The sequence below is a fragment of the Pseudophryne corroboree genome, chromosome 12 (assembly GCF_028390025.1).
Source record: "Pseudophryne corroboree isolate aPseCor3 chromosome 12, aPseCor3.hap2, whole genome shotgun sequence".
Taxonomy (NCBI): Eukaryota; Metazoa; Chordata; class Amphibia; order Anura; family Myobatrachidae; genus Pseudophryne; species Pseudophryne corroboree.
Genome location: NC_086455.1, coordinates 93,134,906 through 93,148,762, shown reverse-complemented (window position 1 = coordinate 93,148,762; position 13,857 = coordinate 93,134,906). Strand labels below are relative to the sequence as shown.

Sequence of the window (13,857 nt, the reverse complement as noted above, 5' to 3'; positions counted from 1 at the left end):
AAAAAAAATATAGTGGTGTGGCCACAAAATAATAGCAATTCATACTACGGTGCACAGTAGTCTCCATTATTCAAATGATGCTGCACAGTAGCGCCACTACACCAGGTAGAGACCCTTTTTACACATTACGTCAGACAGCGTCCCTTTTTACACATTATGGCAGACATGCCTTTTTACACATTACGGCAGACAGTCCCCCTTTTTACACATTATGGCAGGCAGCGTCCCCCTTTTTACACATTACGGCAGACCGCGTCCCCCTTTTTACACATTACGGCAGACAGCGTCCCCCTTTTTACACATTACGGCAGACAGCGTCCCCTTTTTACACACTACGGCAGACAGCGTCCCCCTTTTTACACGTTACGGCAAACAGCGTCCCCCTTTTTACACGTTTCGGCAGACTGTGTCCCCCTTTTTACACACAGTGGCAGACAGAAGAGAGAGAGGGAGAGACCCTAAATCCTGTCCTGCTGCGGGAAATGGAATAGAAATACAGAATACAGCACATTATGAGGCAGGTACAGAAGAGAGGAGACACAATAACCAGCTGTTACCACACATCACATACAGAAGTCTTCTGAAGTTGTGAGGAAGGGAACCCGTAGATGCATGCTGGGATTTGTCGTCCTCCAGCTGCCAGTCTCAGCCTAGTAACAAGTGGCAAAGCTACTGTAGCAGTGAGTGGAAGCATGCACAGAGTCCGCACCATGTTATGCTGAGCACCAGAGGTAACCACCACACTACTCACCCCGCACAGCAGCCCCCGCCCGGCCGGGTCTACAGTCCCGCAGCCTCCGCCGCTCAGCAGACATCGACGCTCAGGGCCCCGGTAACTGTCCGTGAGCGACTAAGAAGAAATTTCACACAGAATTCCCAAGCCACGCCCTCCGTCCGCACTTCTAACCAATCACCACTCGGCACAAGAGAGACGCGAGCGGTACTGTGGTGTGGGCCGGCGGGTGCATGCAGAGATTTTCCGCCTCACAGCGCATTGTGCTGTGTGCAATGCCCCTCTGGCCCACACCTAGTTACGGCTCTGGGTAAATGTGACTGAAAAAAACGGAAAAATACAAAATACGTATATCCTGTGAAATATCTATATTATCTAATAACCCCGATGCACGGAGGCCCCTCAGGTTACAAAATATAGGGATAGCAGTAGGAATGAGATACACGGAGTAGAAATCACCCAGCAGCTATATGCACACACACACACAGTCACATGTACAATGCAGGAATTATGACATTACGACATTGACATGGACACATGGTCGATTCATGAAAATGGTCGACCTGCAAAAAATCGACACATGAAAAGGTCGACATGAGTTTTTAAAAAAAAAATTTATTTCGGGGAACTTTTCCATACTGTTACAATCCACGTGGACTACAATCGGGAACGGTAATCTGTGCCGAGCGCAGCGGAGCGAGGCACCTTGCCCGAAGGGGACACGGTGCACTAATTGGGGTTCACCGTCACTTTACGCAGAAAACGACACCAAAAAAAGTTTAAAAAATCATGTCGACCTTTTCATGTGTCGACCTTTTCATGTGTTGACCTTTCATGTGTCTTTACAGGTGGCTTTACAGAGGAGGCATCACCCAGCAGTCCCAGAATCAGTGCAGTTATGTGTGATGGCGCCCAAATGCTGACAGGGAGTGAGGGAGACAGAGAGATGCAGCTTCAGGGCGGGAACATTTACTCTAAATGGTGCCCAGGGGCTGGGAGAGGGGACACAGGTCAGAGCCTTATCCCCTTGCTATACTTCACCACCGGGTGCTGCGGGTCTTAATAAAATGGATTATAGCCTAATCCGACCTGTGCCCTTGCCCTGGTGGTCTAGTAGGGTCCCTGTACTGCCACAGTGTCCACGCCAGTGCGCACGGCCCGCCTCCTAATCGCCGTGGCCGATCGCGATTTCCAGCGGGTCCCACCTGGGGGACCCTCTTACCTTCCCCCTGAGTGCGGCCTCGCGATCCCTGAGAACTTTGGTTAGTGTGTGTGCCCTGGGTGAAGAACCGGAGCCTCCGCTGTAAGTACCCGCAACCAGGGTCGCGGGAGTATATAGCGCCGCTGTGGGAGGTGATGGAGCTGCAGCAGGAGTTATCAGAATGATATCTAGCACTAGAGTGCCTCTGCTGCAGCCCTTGAAGTCTTCTATCTTCTTTTAAAAGAGCTCTTCTTAGGACTGCTGGAGCAGCCCTCCCTGTTAGCTGCCTGCACTGCAGGCACCAACTAACAAACTGAGCTCCTGTGCACGGAGGCGGGGTTATAGAGGAGGCGACGCTGAGCATCTTGGAACTGTCAAAGCTTTTAGCCTGTTGGTGCCTCGGATCAAGATCCTACTCTACAACTCTTAAAGGTGGTCGAGAGGATCAGATGCAAACCGATTCCGAGCAACCACAACTTTTGCTAAGGTCGTGAGGCACAGAGTATAATAATAAAGCACAAGGGAGTGTGTTTCCTCCAAATCAAGGCCAAACAAGCAAATTTTAGGGCATACCATTGGGTACTCCCACAACAGGTGCCAAAAACCATACCCCATTTTGGGAAATCAGCATTAGATCTTAAGCCGACTCGCTGGAGGGAGAGTGGAGTACAATACAGCCTATGTAATATATAGAAAAACACCTGTTGATACCAAACAAACGGAATGGTGTATTTAATAGAACCCAGGATTTGTATTCAATGTTCCTCCGAAATACAGCCTATATCAACTTCCTGTTTAACCATAAGAGGATCTAGGAGGTGGTCTGGAGATAATCTTGGATTTAGAGCAGCATATGTTGAAATATTTGACCTCTAGAACCTAAACCACCAGCATGAGGGGGAGATAAAAGGGGAGGGGCACACCCAAATTGGGCTTGCACAGCATGTTGCAGTTGCAGGTATCTAAAAAATACGATATTGGGGAGATCATATCCACTTTGTAAATGTTGAAAGGGTTTAAAGAAACCCTCACCAAATAACTGACCCAGGGAATTTACTCCTTTTATCAACAATATTCTAACGATGGAGAGGCTAAGTAGTTTAGGATAAGAGTTGTTAAACCAAAGATGAGTCTGCATCAAAACAAGACCATTCGAACTATGGGCCTAATTCAGACCTGATCGGTGCAGTGCATTTTCGCACAGCAGCCGATCAGGTCTGAACTGCACATGAGCCGGCGACGAGTAGCTCCCTGCCAGCGTGCAGGAGCTGCGATGGTAGCGAGCTACCCTTTAAGTAAAAAAAGTATCGCCGCTGTGCTAGCCAGGGCGCCAGGTGGCTCCTTCTGCTCCCCCTCCTCCCTTAGCATAGTACTCCGCTCGTGGGGGAGGTGTTTCATGGAATGACGCAGTTGCATCATGATGTCACGATGCAACCGCGTTATTCCACAAAATTCTGCCATGAACGTAGTAGTATAGGGGAAAAGGTAGGCGTTGGAGTGGGAAATCTAAGCTGGCGATGTAATGCAGCATTACCAACACCCTTTGGCAACGAGCATTCCCCTTGGCAACAAGCATGGATGCCAGAGCATGAAATGAAACCCATGGAAATGAGCATGGCACCCAACACATGAATCCCATGACAACGAGCATGACACCCAGCGCATGATACCCCTGGCAACGAGCATGATACTCAGCACCTGACACCCAGTGCGTGAAACCCCTGGCAACGAGCATGCTACCCAGCGCGTGATACCCCTGGCAACGAGCATGATACTCAGCACCTGAAACCCCTGGCAATGAGCATGATACTCGGCACCTGAAACCCCTGGCAACGAGCATGATACTCAGCACCTGAAACCCCTGGCAACGAGCATGACACCCAGTGTGTGAAACCCCTGGCAACGAGCATGACACCCAGCACGTGAAACCCCTGACAATGAGCAGGTAATTTAAAAGTAATTAGAAGCTTTACTGTAGGGCATAATGTATCACCGGTATTGCGGTGTGTGGCATAATATGGTGCAAGGGGTATTACTGTGTGGTGATTAATATAGTGATTTTTTTTTTTTCCTGTGGTGGCCAAGGTCTGTTGCAGGGTCAAAAACGGTGTAAGGTAGTCTTTCCTGCAAGGCCACGCCCATTTTTAGTGAGACCACCCCCATTTTAGTGAGGCCGCGCACCCTCGCCGGGAGCAGACAAGCCCGGGGCTCCATATCAAGAGCAAATAGGGCTGGGGAAATTGGGCAACACTGATGGGTTACCCTAGCAAGATGAGATGGGGCCATGGTATTGTCGTTAACTGAGACACAGGCTGCCAGGGAAGAATACAGTAGTCAAAATCTCAAGTAAAGATAGTCAATATCTGTGGTGCAGGGCACCGGGGAGTTCAGGGGAAATCACAAAGTCAAAATCGAAGATAGTCAAAATCTCACTGTGTATATGTACCTTTAACTAAATTCTTGCTACACGTTTGAATACAGTAATTACCTCCATTGTTTATTCTGACAAGACTGGGTTCATGCCTGGGAAGTGTACAGTACAGAACCTTAATAGACTATTTTACCATTTACAAAGGGGATCTCAGATTGGTTAAGGGGCTGGGGTGGTATTTCTGGGTTCTACTAAGGCCTTTGATTCCATTGTATGGGTCTTCCCTTTGAGAGTAATACTCCTTACAGACCGCCTGAGGCGGGTCGCACACGGGAGCCTGACACGGGAGCTCCCAGGGTGCGACCCATCTCAGGTGCCCCGCTGCCACTGTCTGCAACCCAGCATATTGCCGGGTTTGTGACATCAGCGGTGAGGATCACATGATCGGAGAGTGAACGGGAAATTGGTCGCATCGACCTAGCTCCTGTTCACACCGCACTGTGAACCGGATTGAACACGTGTTCAACCATGCTCACGACCAGGCCCTTGCACCTTTCAGACAGCACCTGAACACGGGTTTTGCTCGCTCATATGCCAGTAACCCATGTTCATAGGTGGTGGTTTGAAACGGGTGTAACGTATATGTTACTATGACTGGTCTCTCTCTTCCCTTCTCCTTCCTCTGTCACTTTCTTCATTTACCCATACTTTGCTCTTCGGTCATCATCATGGTCTCCATTGCATCCCCATGATCTGAAGCTACCGTACTCTCATGTCTTCAATCACTTTTGTTATATCTTTCTCTTGGACTATTTCCCTGTGTCTTATTATTGGTAACTGCACCTTATTGACCTTTATTTTCTCTCTGCTGTATTCTGTTCCTGATTATGTATAATACAGTATGCATTTGACAAAAATCTCAATAAACAGATTGTTAAAAAGAAAAAAAAACAATAGTCATTGTGAGACAGGAACAGTAAAAAGTTAATGTAGTTCACTTTTTATACCAATATGAAGTCACTGAGATGTTTTAACGACCACAAAAAAAACTAGATTTAGTTGAGTGAGTCAGAAGAATACATTTTTGCATTACATTTGATTGATGAAAATGACAGAGTACTCTAATACGGTGATTCAATCAGAAGCGTGAGTGATTGTGGAACGATTCATACAGTATAAGAAAGAAGTATGCAAGAGCAAGAAAAAAAAAGATAAGATTATAAAGGAAACCATCAGATATCAGAGAGTGATTTATGTCTAACGTCATTAGACATTCACATGAAGCATTTGTGCCTAATTTATGAAGAACTAGGAGCTGGATTAATCATGAAAGTCCACGTACAAAATAAGTTATCATCTTCTCTACAATTTCTCATACTATTCCATTCTTTACTTTCAAGTAGTAGAGTATTTTTTGACAATAGAGGAGAGTGAGATAGAGATAGATAGATAGATATATATATCTATCTATCTATCTATTTCTCTGACGTCCTAGTGGATGCTGGGTACTCCGTAAGGACCATGGGGAATAGACGGGCTCCGCAGGAGACTGGGCACTCTTTAAAGAAAGATTAGGTACTACATCTGGTGTGCACTGGCTCCTCCCTCTATGCCCCTCCTCCAGACCTCAGTTAGAATCTGTGCCCGGCCAGAGCTGGATGCACTTAATGGGCTCTCCTGAGTTCACTATAAAGAAAGTATTTGTTAGGTTTTTTATTTTCAGTGAGATCTGCTGGCAACAGACTCACTGCTACGTGGGACTTAGGGGAGAGAAGCAAACCTACCTGCTTGCAGCTAGCTTGTGCTTCTAAGGCTACTGGACACCATTAGCTCCAAAGGGATCGAACACAGGGCCCGACCTCGATCGTCCGGAGCCGCGCCGCCGTCCCCCTTGCAGAGCCAGAAGACGGAAGATACCGGAGAAAATGGGCGGCTGAAGACTCCGGTCTTCAATAAGGTAGCGCACAGCACTGCAGCTGTGCGCCATTGCTCCCACAGCACACCACACGCACCGGTCACTGGTGGGTGCAGGGCGCTGGGGGGGGGGGGGGGCGCCCTGGGCTGCAATTAGTATACCTTAAGTGGCAAAATGCACATAATACAGTTCTAAACTGTATATGTGCCTAATCCCCCGCCATAATTTTCATTAAAAAAGCGGGAGAAGCCCGCCGCTGAAGGGGCGGGGCTATCTTCCTCAGCACAGCCAGCGCCATTTTCTCTTCACAGCTCCGCTGGAAGGACGCTCCCCAGGCTCTCCCCTGCAGTATACACTACAGAAAGGGTAAAAAAAGAGAGGGGGGGCACATAAATTTAGGCGCAAATTGTGATATAAGCAGCTATTGGGGGAAAATTCACTTTGTGTATAGTGTAAATCCCTCTGTTATATAGCGCTCTGGTGTGTGCTGGCATACTCTCTCTGTGTCTCCCCAAAGGACTTTGTGGGGTCCTGTCCTCAGTCAGAGCATTCCCTGTGTGTGTGTGCGGTGTGTCGGTACGGCTGTGTCGACATGTTTGATGAGGACGCTTACATGGAGGCGGAGCAGGTGCCGATAAGTGTGATGTCGCCCCCTGCGGGGCCGACACCAGAGTGGATGGATATGTGGAAGGTATTAACCAACAGTGTCAACTCCTTGCATAAAAGGTTCGATGACGCAGCTTTGGGACAGCCGGCATCTCAGCCCGCGCCTGCCCAGGCATCTCAGAGGCCATCAGGGGCTCAAAAACGCCCGCTACCTCAGATGGCAGACACAGATGTCGACACGGAGTCTGACTCCAGTGTCGACGAGGATGAGACAAATGTATAAACCACAAGGGCCATCCGATGCATGATTACGGCAATGAAAAATGCGTTGCACATTTCTGACATTAACCCGGTTACCACAAAAAAGGGTATTATGTTTGGGGAGAAAAAGCAGCCAGTGACTTTTCCCCCATCTGATGAGTTAAATGAATTGTGTGAAGAAGCGTGGGGTTCCCCAGATAAGAAACTAGTGATTTCTAAGCGGTTACTAATGGCGTACCCTTTCCCGCCAACGGATAGGTTACGCTGGGAGACATCCCCTAAGGTGGACAAGGCGCTCACACGCTTATCAAAAAAGGTGGCACTGCCTTCTCAGGATACGGCCGCCTTAAAGGAGCCTGCAGATAGAAAGCAGGAGGCTATCCTGAAGTCTGTGTATACACACTCAGGTACTATACTGAGACCTGCTATTGCTTCAGCATGGATGTGTAGTGCTGCAGCCGCATGGTCTGATTCCCTGTCTGATAACATTGATTCCCTTGACAGGGACACTATTTTGCTAACCATAGAGCATATAAAAGACGTAGTCTTATATATGAGGGATGCACAGAGGGACATTTGCCGGCTGGCATCTAGAATTAATGCAATGTCCATTTCTGCCAGGAGAGTATTATGGACTCGGCAGTGGACAGGTGATGCTGATTCTAAAAGGCACATGGAAGTTTTGCCTTATAAGGGTGAGGAATTGTTTGGGGACGGTCTCTCGGACCTCGTATCCACAGCAACAGCTGGGAAGTCGACTTTTTTACCTCAGGTTCCCTCACAGCCTAAGAAAGCACCGTATTATCAAGTACAGTCCTTTCGGCCTCAGAAAGGCAAGCGGGTTAGAGGCGCGTCCTTTCTGCCCAGAGGCAGGGGTAGAGGGAAAAAGCTGCACCAGACAGCCAGTTCCCAGGAACAAAATTCCTCCCCTGCTTCCACTAAGTCCACCGCATGACGCTGGGGCTCCACAGGTGGAGCCAGGTGCGGTGGGGGCAGTGGGTTCGCTCACAGGTGGATCTCTGGGTTCTACAAGTGGTATCTCCCCCTCGCAGTTACCTCAAATCAGCCTTGCCAGCTACTCCCCAGGACAGGGAGGTAGTACTGGCGGCAATTCACAAGCTGTACCTCCAGCAGGTGATAATCAAAGTTCCCCTCCTTCAACAGGGACGGGGTTACTATTCCACAATGTTTGTGGTACCGAAACCAGACGGTTCGGTGAGACCCATTCTAAATTTGAAATCCTTGAACACTTATATAAGAAAGTTCAAGTTCAAAATGGAATCGCTCAGGGCGGTTATTGCAAGCCTGGAAGAGGGGGATTATATGGTATCACTGGACATCAAGGATGCTTACCTACATGTCCCCATTTACCCACCTCACCAGGAGTACCTCCGATTTGTGGTACAGGACTGCCATTACCAATTCCAGACGTTGCCGTTTGGTCTGTCCACGGCACCGAGGGTTCCTACGATGCGTCTGCTGTTCTTGGGTATGATTCTGGACACAGAACAGAAGAAGGTGTTTCTCCCGGAGGAGAAGGCCAAGGAGTTGTCATCTCTGGTCAGAGACCTCCTGAAACCAAAACAGGTGTCGGTGCATCACTGCACGCGAGTCCAACGAAGCAATTCCCTTCGGCAGGTTCCATGCAAGGATCTTTCAGTGGGATCTGTTAGACAAGTGGTCCGGATCGCATCTTCAGATGCATCGGCTGATCACCCTGTCCCCGAGGGCCAGGGTGTCTCTGCTGTGGTGGCTGCAGAGTGCTCATCTTCTCGGGGGCCGCAGATTCGGCATACAGGACTGGGTCCTGGTGACCACGGATGCAAGCCTCCGAGGTTGGGGGGCAGTCACTCAGGGAAGAAACTTCCAAGGACAATGGTCGAGTCAGGAGGCTTCCCTACACATAAATATTCTGGAACGAAGGGCCATTTACAATGCCCTAAGTCAGGCAAAACCCCTGCTTCAAAACCAGCCGGTGCTGATTCAGTCAGACAACATCACGGCGGTCGCCGATGTAAACCGACAGGGCGGCACAAGAAGCAGGATGGCAATGGCAGAAGCCACAAGGATTCTCCGATGGGCGGAAAATCACGTGATCGCACTGTCAGCAGTGTTCATTCCGGGAGTGGACAACTGGGAAGCAGACTTCCTCAGCAGGCACGACCTCCACCCGGGAGAGTGGGGACTTCATCCAGAAGTCTTCCAGCTGATTGTAAATCGTTGGGAAAGGCCACAGGTGGACATGATGGCGTCCCGCCTCAACAAAAAGCTAAAAAGATATTGCGCCAGGTCAAGGGACCCTCAGGCGATAGCTGTGGACGCTCTAGTGACACCGTGGGTGTACCAGTCGGTTTATGTGTTCCCCCCTCTTCCTCTCATACCAAAGGTACTGAGGATAATAAGAAAGAGAGGAGTAAGAACTATACTCATCGTTCCAGATTGGCCAAGAAGGACTTGGTACCCGGAACTACACGAAATGATCTCAGAGGACCCATGGCCTCTGCCGCTCCGACAGGACCTGCTACAGCAGGGGCCCTGTCTGTTCCAAGACTTACCGCTGCTGCGTTTGACGGCATGGCGGTTGAACGCCGGATCCTGATGGAAAAGGGCATTCCGGTTGAAGTCATTCCTACGCTGATAAAAGCTAGGAAGGATGTGACGGCAAAACATTATCACCGCATATGGCGAAAATATGTTGCTTGGTGTGAGGCTATGAAGGCCCCAACAGAGGAATTTCAGCTGGGTCGATTTCTGCACTTCCTACAGTCAGGAGTGACTATGGGCCTAAAATTGGGATCCATTAAAGTCCAGATTTCGGCCCTGTCTATTTTCTTTCAAAAAGAACTGGCTTCACTGCCTGAAGTTCAGACGTTTGTTAAGGGAGTGCTGCATATTCAGCCCCCTTTTGTGCCTCCAGTGGCACCTTGGGATCTCAACGTTGTGTTGGATTTCCTAAAATCACATTGGTTTGAGCCACTTCAGACCGTGGAGTTGAAATATCTCACGTGGAAAGTGGTCATGCTTTTGGCCTTGGCTTCGGCTAGGCGTGTGTCAGAATTGGCGGCTTTGTCATGTAAAAGCCCCGATCTGATCTTCCATATGGACAGGGCAGAATTGAGGACTCGTCCCCAATTTCTCCCTAAGGTGGTATCAGCGTTTCATTTGAACCAACCTATTGTGGTGCCTGCGGCTACTCGGGACTTGGAGGCTTCAAAGTTGCTGGACGTAGTCCGGGCCCTGAAAATCTATGTTTCCAGGATGGCTGGAGTCAGGAAAACTGACTCGCTGTTTATCCTGCATGCACCCAACAAGCTGGGTGCTCCTGCTTCTAAGCAGACTATTGCTCGCTAGATCTGTAGCACGATTCAACTTGCACATTCTACGGCTAGACTGCCGCATCCTAAATCAGTCAAAGCCCATGCCACGAGGAAGGTGGGCTCTTCTTGGGCGGCTGCCCAAGGGGTCTCGGCTTTACAACTTTGCCGAGCTGCTACCTGGTCAGGATCAAACACGTTTGCAAAATTCTACAAGTTTGATACCCTGGCTGAGGAGGACCTTGAGTTTGCTCATTCGGTGCTGCAGAGTCATCCGCACTCTCCCGCCCGTTTGGGAGCTTTGGTATAATCCCCATGGTCCTTACGGAGTACCCAGCATCCACTAGGACGTCAGAGAAAATAAGAATTTACTCACCGGTAATTCTATTTCTCGTAGTCCGTAGTGGATGCTGGGAGCCCGTCCCAAGTGCGGACTTCTGCAATACTTGTATATAGTTATTGCTTACCTATAGGGTTATTGTTCTGAGCCATCTGTTTAATGAGGCTCAGCTGTTGTTCATACTGTTAACTGGGTATAGTTATCACAAGTTGTACGGTGTGATTGGTGTGGCTGGTATGAGTCTTACCCTGGATTCCAAATCCTTTCCTTGTAATGTCAGCTCTTCCGGGCACAGTTTCCCTAACTGAGGTCTGGAGGAGGGGTATAGAGGGAGGAGCCAGTGCACACCAGATGTAGTACCTAATCTTTCTTTAAAGAGTGCCCAGTCTCCTGCGGAGCCCGTCTATTCCCCATGGTCCTTTCGGAGTACCCAGCATCCACTACGGACTACGAGAAATAGAATTACCGGTGAGTAAATTCTTATATAATATATATATATATATATATATATATATATATATATATATATATATATATATATATATATATATATATATTTCTCCCAATAGGACTCAAAGTGCTCTTTGCCTTTACAACGCAAAATACAAAACAAGCTTAACAGGACAGGACATTAGTGAAATGCTTGAGTAAAAAGATTAGTCTGGAGTCTATTTTTGAAAGATTCTGGAGTGGAGGCCTCCCAAACTGTGTGGGGAAGCGAGTTTCCTAGAGTTGGAGCTTCAAAGTACCCCTTATACAGTTAACTAAAGAATAACCCTTCTGCTAAAGATGCAACCTAACTTTGAACAGGTTTGGAAGCAAAAAGAGTCAGGAGAGAAGAACTTAGAATTCTATTTAGGATTTGCCTTTCCATTTCTCTTCAGTGGTAAGAAACCTCTTTAATTGCTTGAATATCTCTTTCAGCTGTTAATCCATTTGTCACTGCATGCACAGAAAGCGATGATCTAAAAAGTAGATTTTCTCCATTATGGAGTATATTCCATACCTGTCGGATCCGACAGGTCAGTATTCAGTGCCGCGGCAAACCCGACAGGTTTGGCCCGTTCCCGACACTGCCAATCTGACTTTTTTCAAAGTCGGATTGACATTGTCTGAAACGAGGTTAAAACCTGTAGGGTTTGGCCTCACTTCCGAAGCCGCTGATCAACGTGTATTCCGACAGGTCCTAATGAAGGGGTTCCGACCTAAATCTGTAGCTGCTGTCTCTCCGACAAGACGGCAGCTTCTGACACTTATTGAATACACCCCTGAGTCATAGAACCAAACTGATAATTTGCTACTCAGCAGAATATAGAGCTTTAGAGAAACGTGGTAACACAAGATTAAAACAATTACTGAAGTTACAATGAATTTAAAACATTACACATTGTTTTTAGGTGTGCCTTTTGTTGTTTCTCTAATCCAGGCCTGGCCAACCTGTGGCTCTCCAGATGTTGTGAAACTACATATCCCAGCATGCCTTGCCACAGTTTTAGCATTCCCTAATAGCAAAACTGTGGCAAAGCATGATGGGACTTGTAGTTTTACAACAGCTGGAGAGCCACAGGTTGGCCAGGCCTGCTAATCCATTCACTTATAGATTCTGTTCGTTAGACTGCTCTTCTTCATGACTCATGGAGTCTATATTTATCTATACTTTAAAGTATAATATAACTATATTTATCTCTTCTTGCAGGGTATAAGGCTACAATTAGTGCACCACACATGGTGAGTGTTCCACGCATTATTATTTTAGTTTCCAGCTGAAAATAAGTAATAAGTGATTTATCTGTAAAACTTGTATCCCCAAAACAAAATCTAATATAATAATCCTGGAGACCAAACCACCTGTAAATCTTATACGTGATGCCTTAGAAAGAACTCTTAATAGTGACTTGGATTTTAATTGGTTATATAGACACTATTGTACAGTGGAAAAAAATGAAACCTACAGTAACTGGCTTGCAATAGAAAGTAAAAGGATGGGTGGTGGGTAGTGTAATGGAAGCAGAGATCAGCAGATACTTAGGTAGAGCATTTGATGACAACTGGCTTATTGGAGGTAGTATTTAGCAAGGGAGTTCATAGTTCTAAACTACTTTAATGGGGTTATGAGAACAGGTATCATATCCTGGTAGTTGGCTGTGCACAGCAGCTAAGCTATCGCACAAATCCAAGGTTTCTGGAGCAGCTGGACTCAACCAGTTTTATTAAGCAGCAAAACAAAATAAATGAACAAAATAAACACATTGGCAGCAAACTAAACACAACTCATTCCAAACTCAATACAAAACACAAAAAGTTTTATCAAGCATAGCTTACTGATTTTCAGTAGCAGGTTTGTCTCACAGGGACTCTGCATTCTTCTTTATCCACAGGCTGTGAGAGTCCTAGTGTCCATGCTGACAGCCTTATAACACTCTTATACAGCTGAAATTACTAATTAGCCTCTGTGAGGCCAACAGGCCCTAGGACTCGAACTGGGCCAAATAGATGGAGCCCACGCTTCTTTCTCACATTCATATCTCAGGACCCCTTAACCTGCTTTTACCAAAAAGTGAAAAAGCTCTCAGCAAACACAACATTTCTGGGGTATTAAAACATAAAGGGTAGAAACCTTGGGCAAATATACCTGACTTCCAACACTATTCTAGTGTTCTTGTCACACTAGAGAATGAAACTGGGGTGATATCCCAGGATCCGGTCTTTAGGTCGACATTGTCTGAGTCGACCACTATTGGTCGACAGTAAGGTTGATATGGTTTCTATGTCGACAGGGACTCTAGGTTGACATGACAAAAGGTCGACATGAGTTTTTCAAAACAAAAAAAACATATATTTTTTTACTTTTTCATACTTTCTGATCCATGTGGACTACAATTGGGAACAGTAACCTGTGCCGAGCGCAGCGAGGCACCTTGCCCAAAGCTTGCAAGCCCTGCAGGGGGACACTGTGCACTAATTGGGGTTCCTGGTCACTGTATGGAGAGAACGACACCAAAAAAAGTGAAAAAAAACGCATGTTGACCTAGTACATGTCGACCTAGAAACCATGTTGACCTACTTACTGTTGACCTAAGTCTAATCTACCTAAAATACCACACCCGATATCCCAG

At 47.3% G+C, this 13,857-nt stretch overlaps 1 protein-coding gene across 2 annotated transcripts in view; it reads left to right on the top strand.

The window, feature by feature from the left end:
- The window catches only part of LOC134980825 (protein-L-isoaspartate(D-aspartate) O-methyltransferase-like), a 337,346-nt gene that overhangs the window by 255,236 nt on the left and 68,253 nt on the right, over nt 1-13,857 (top strand). For both annotated transcript variants that reach the window (XM_063947799.1, XM_063947800.1), the window contains one exon: nt 12,438-12,469. In XM_063947799.1, the coding sequence (XP_063803869.1) occupies nt 12,438-12,469 (32 nt within the window). The remainder of the gene's footprint in view (nt 1-12,437; nt 12,470-13,857) is intronic.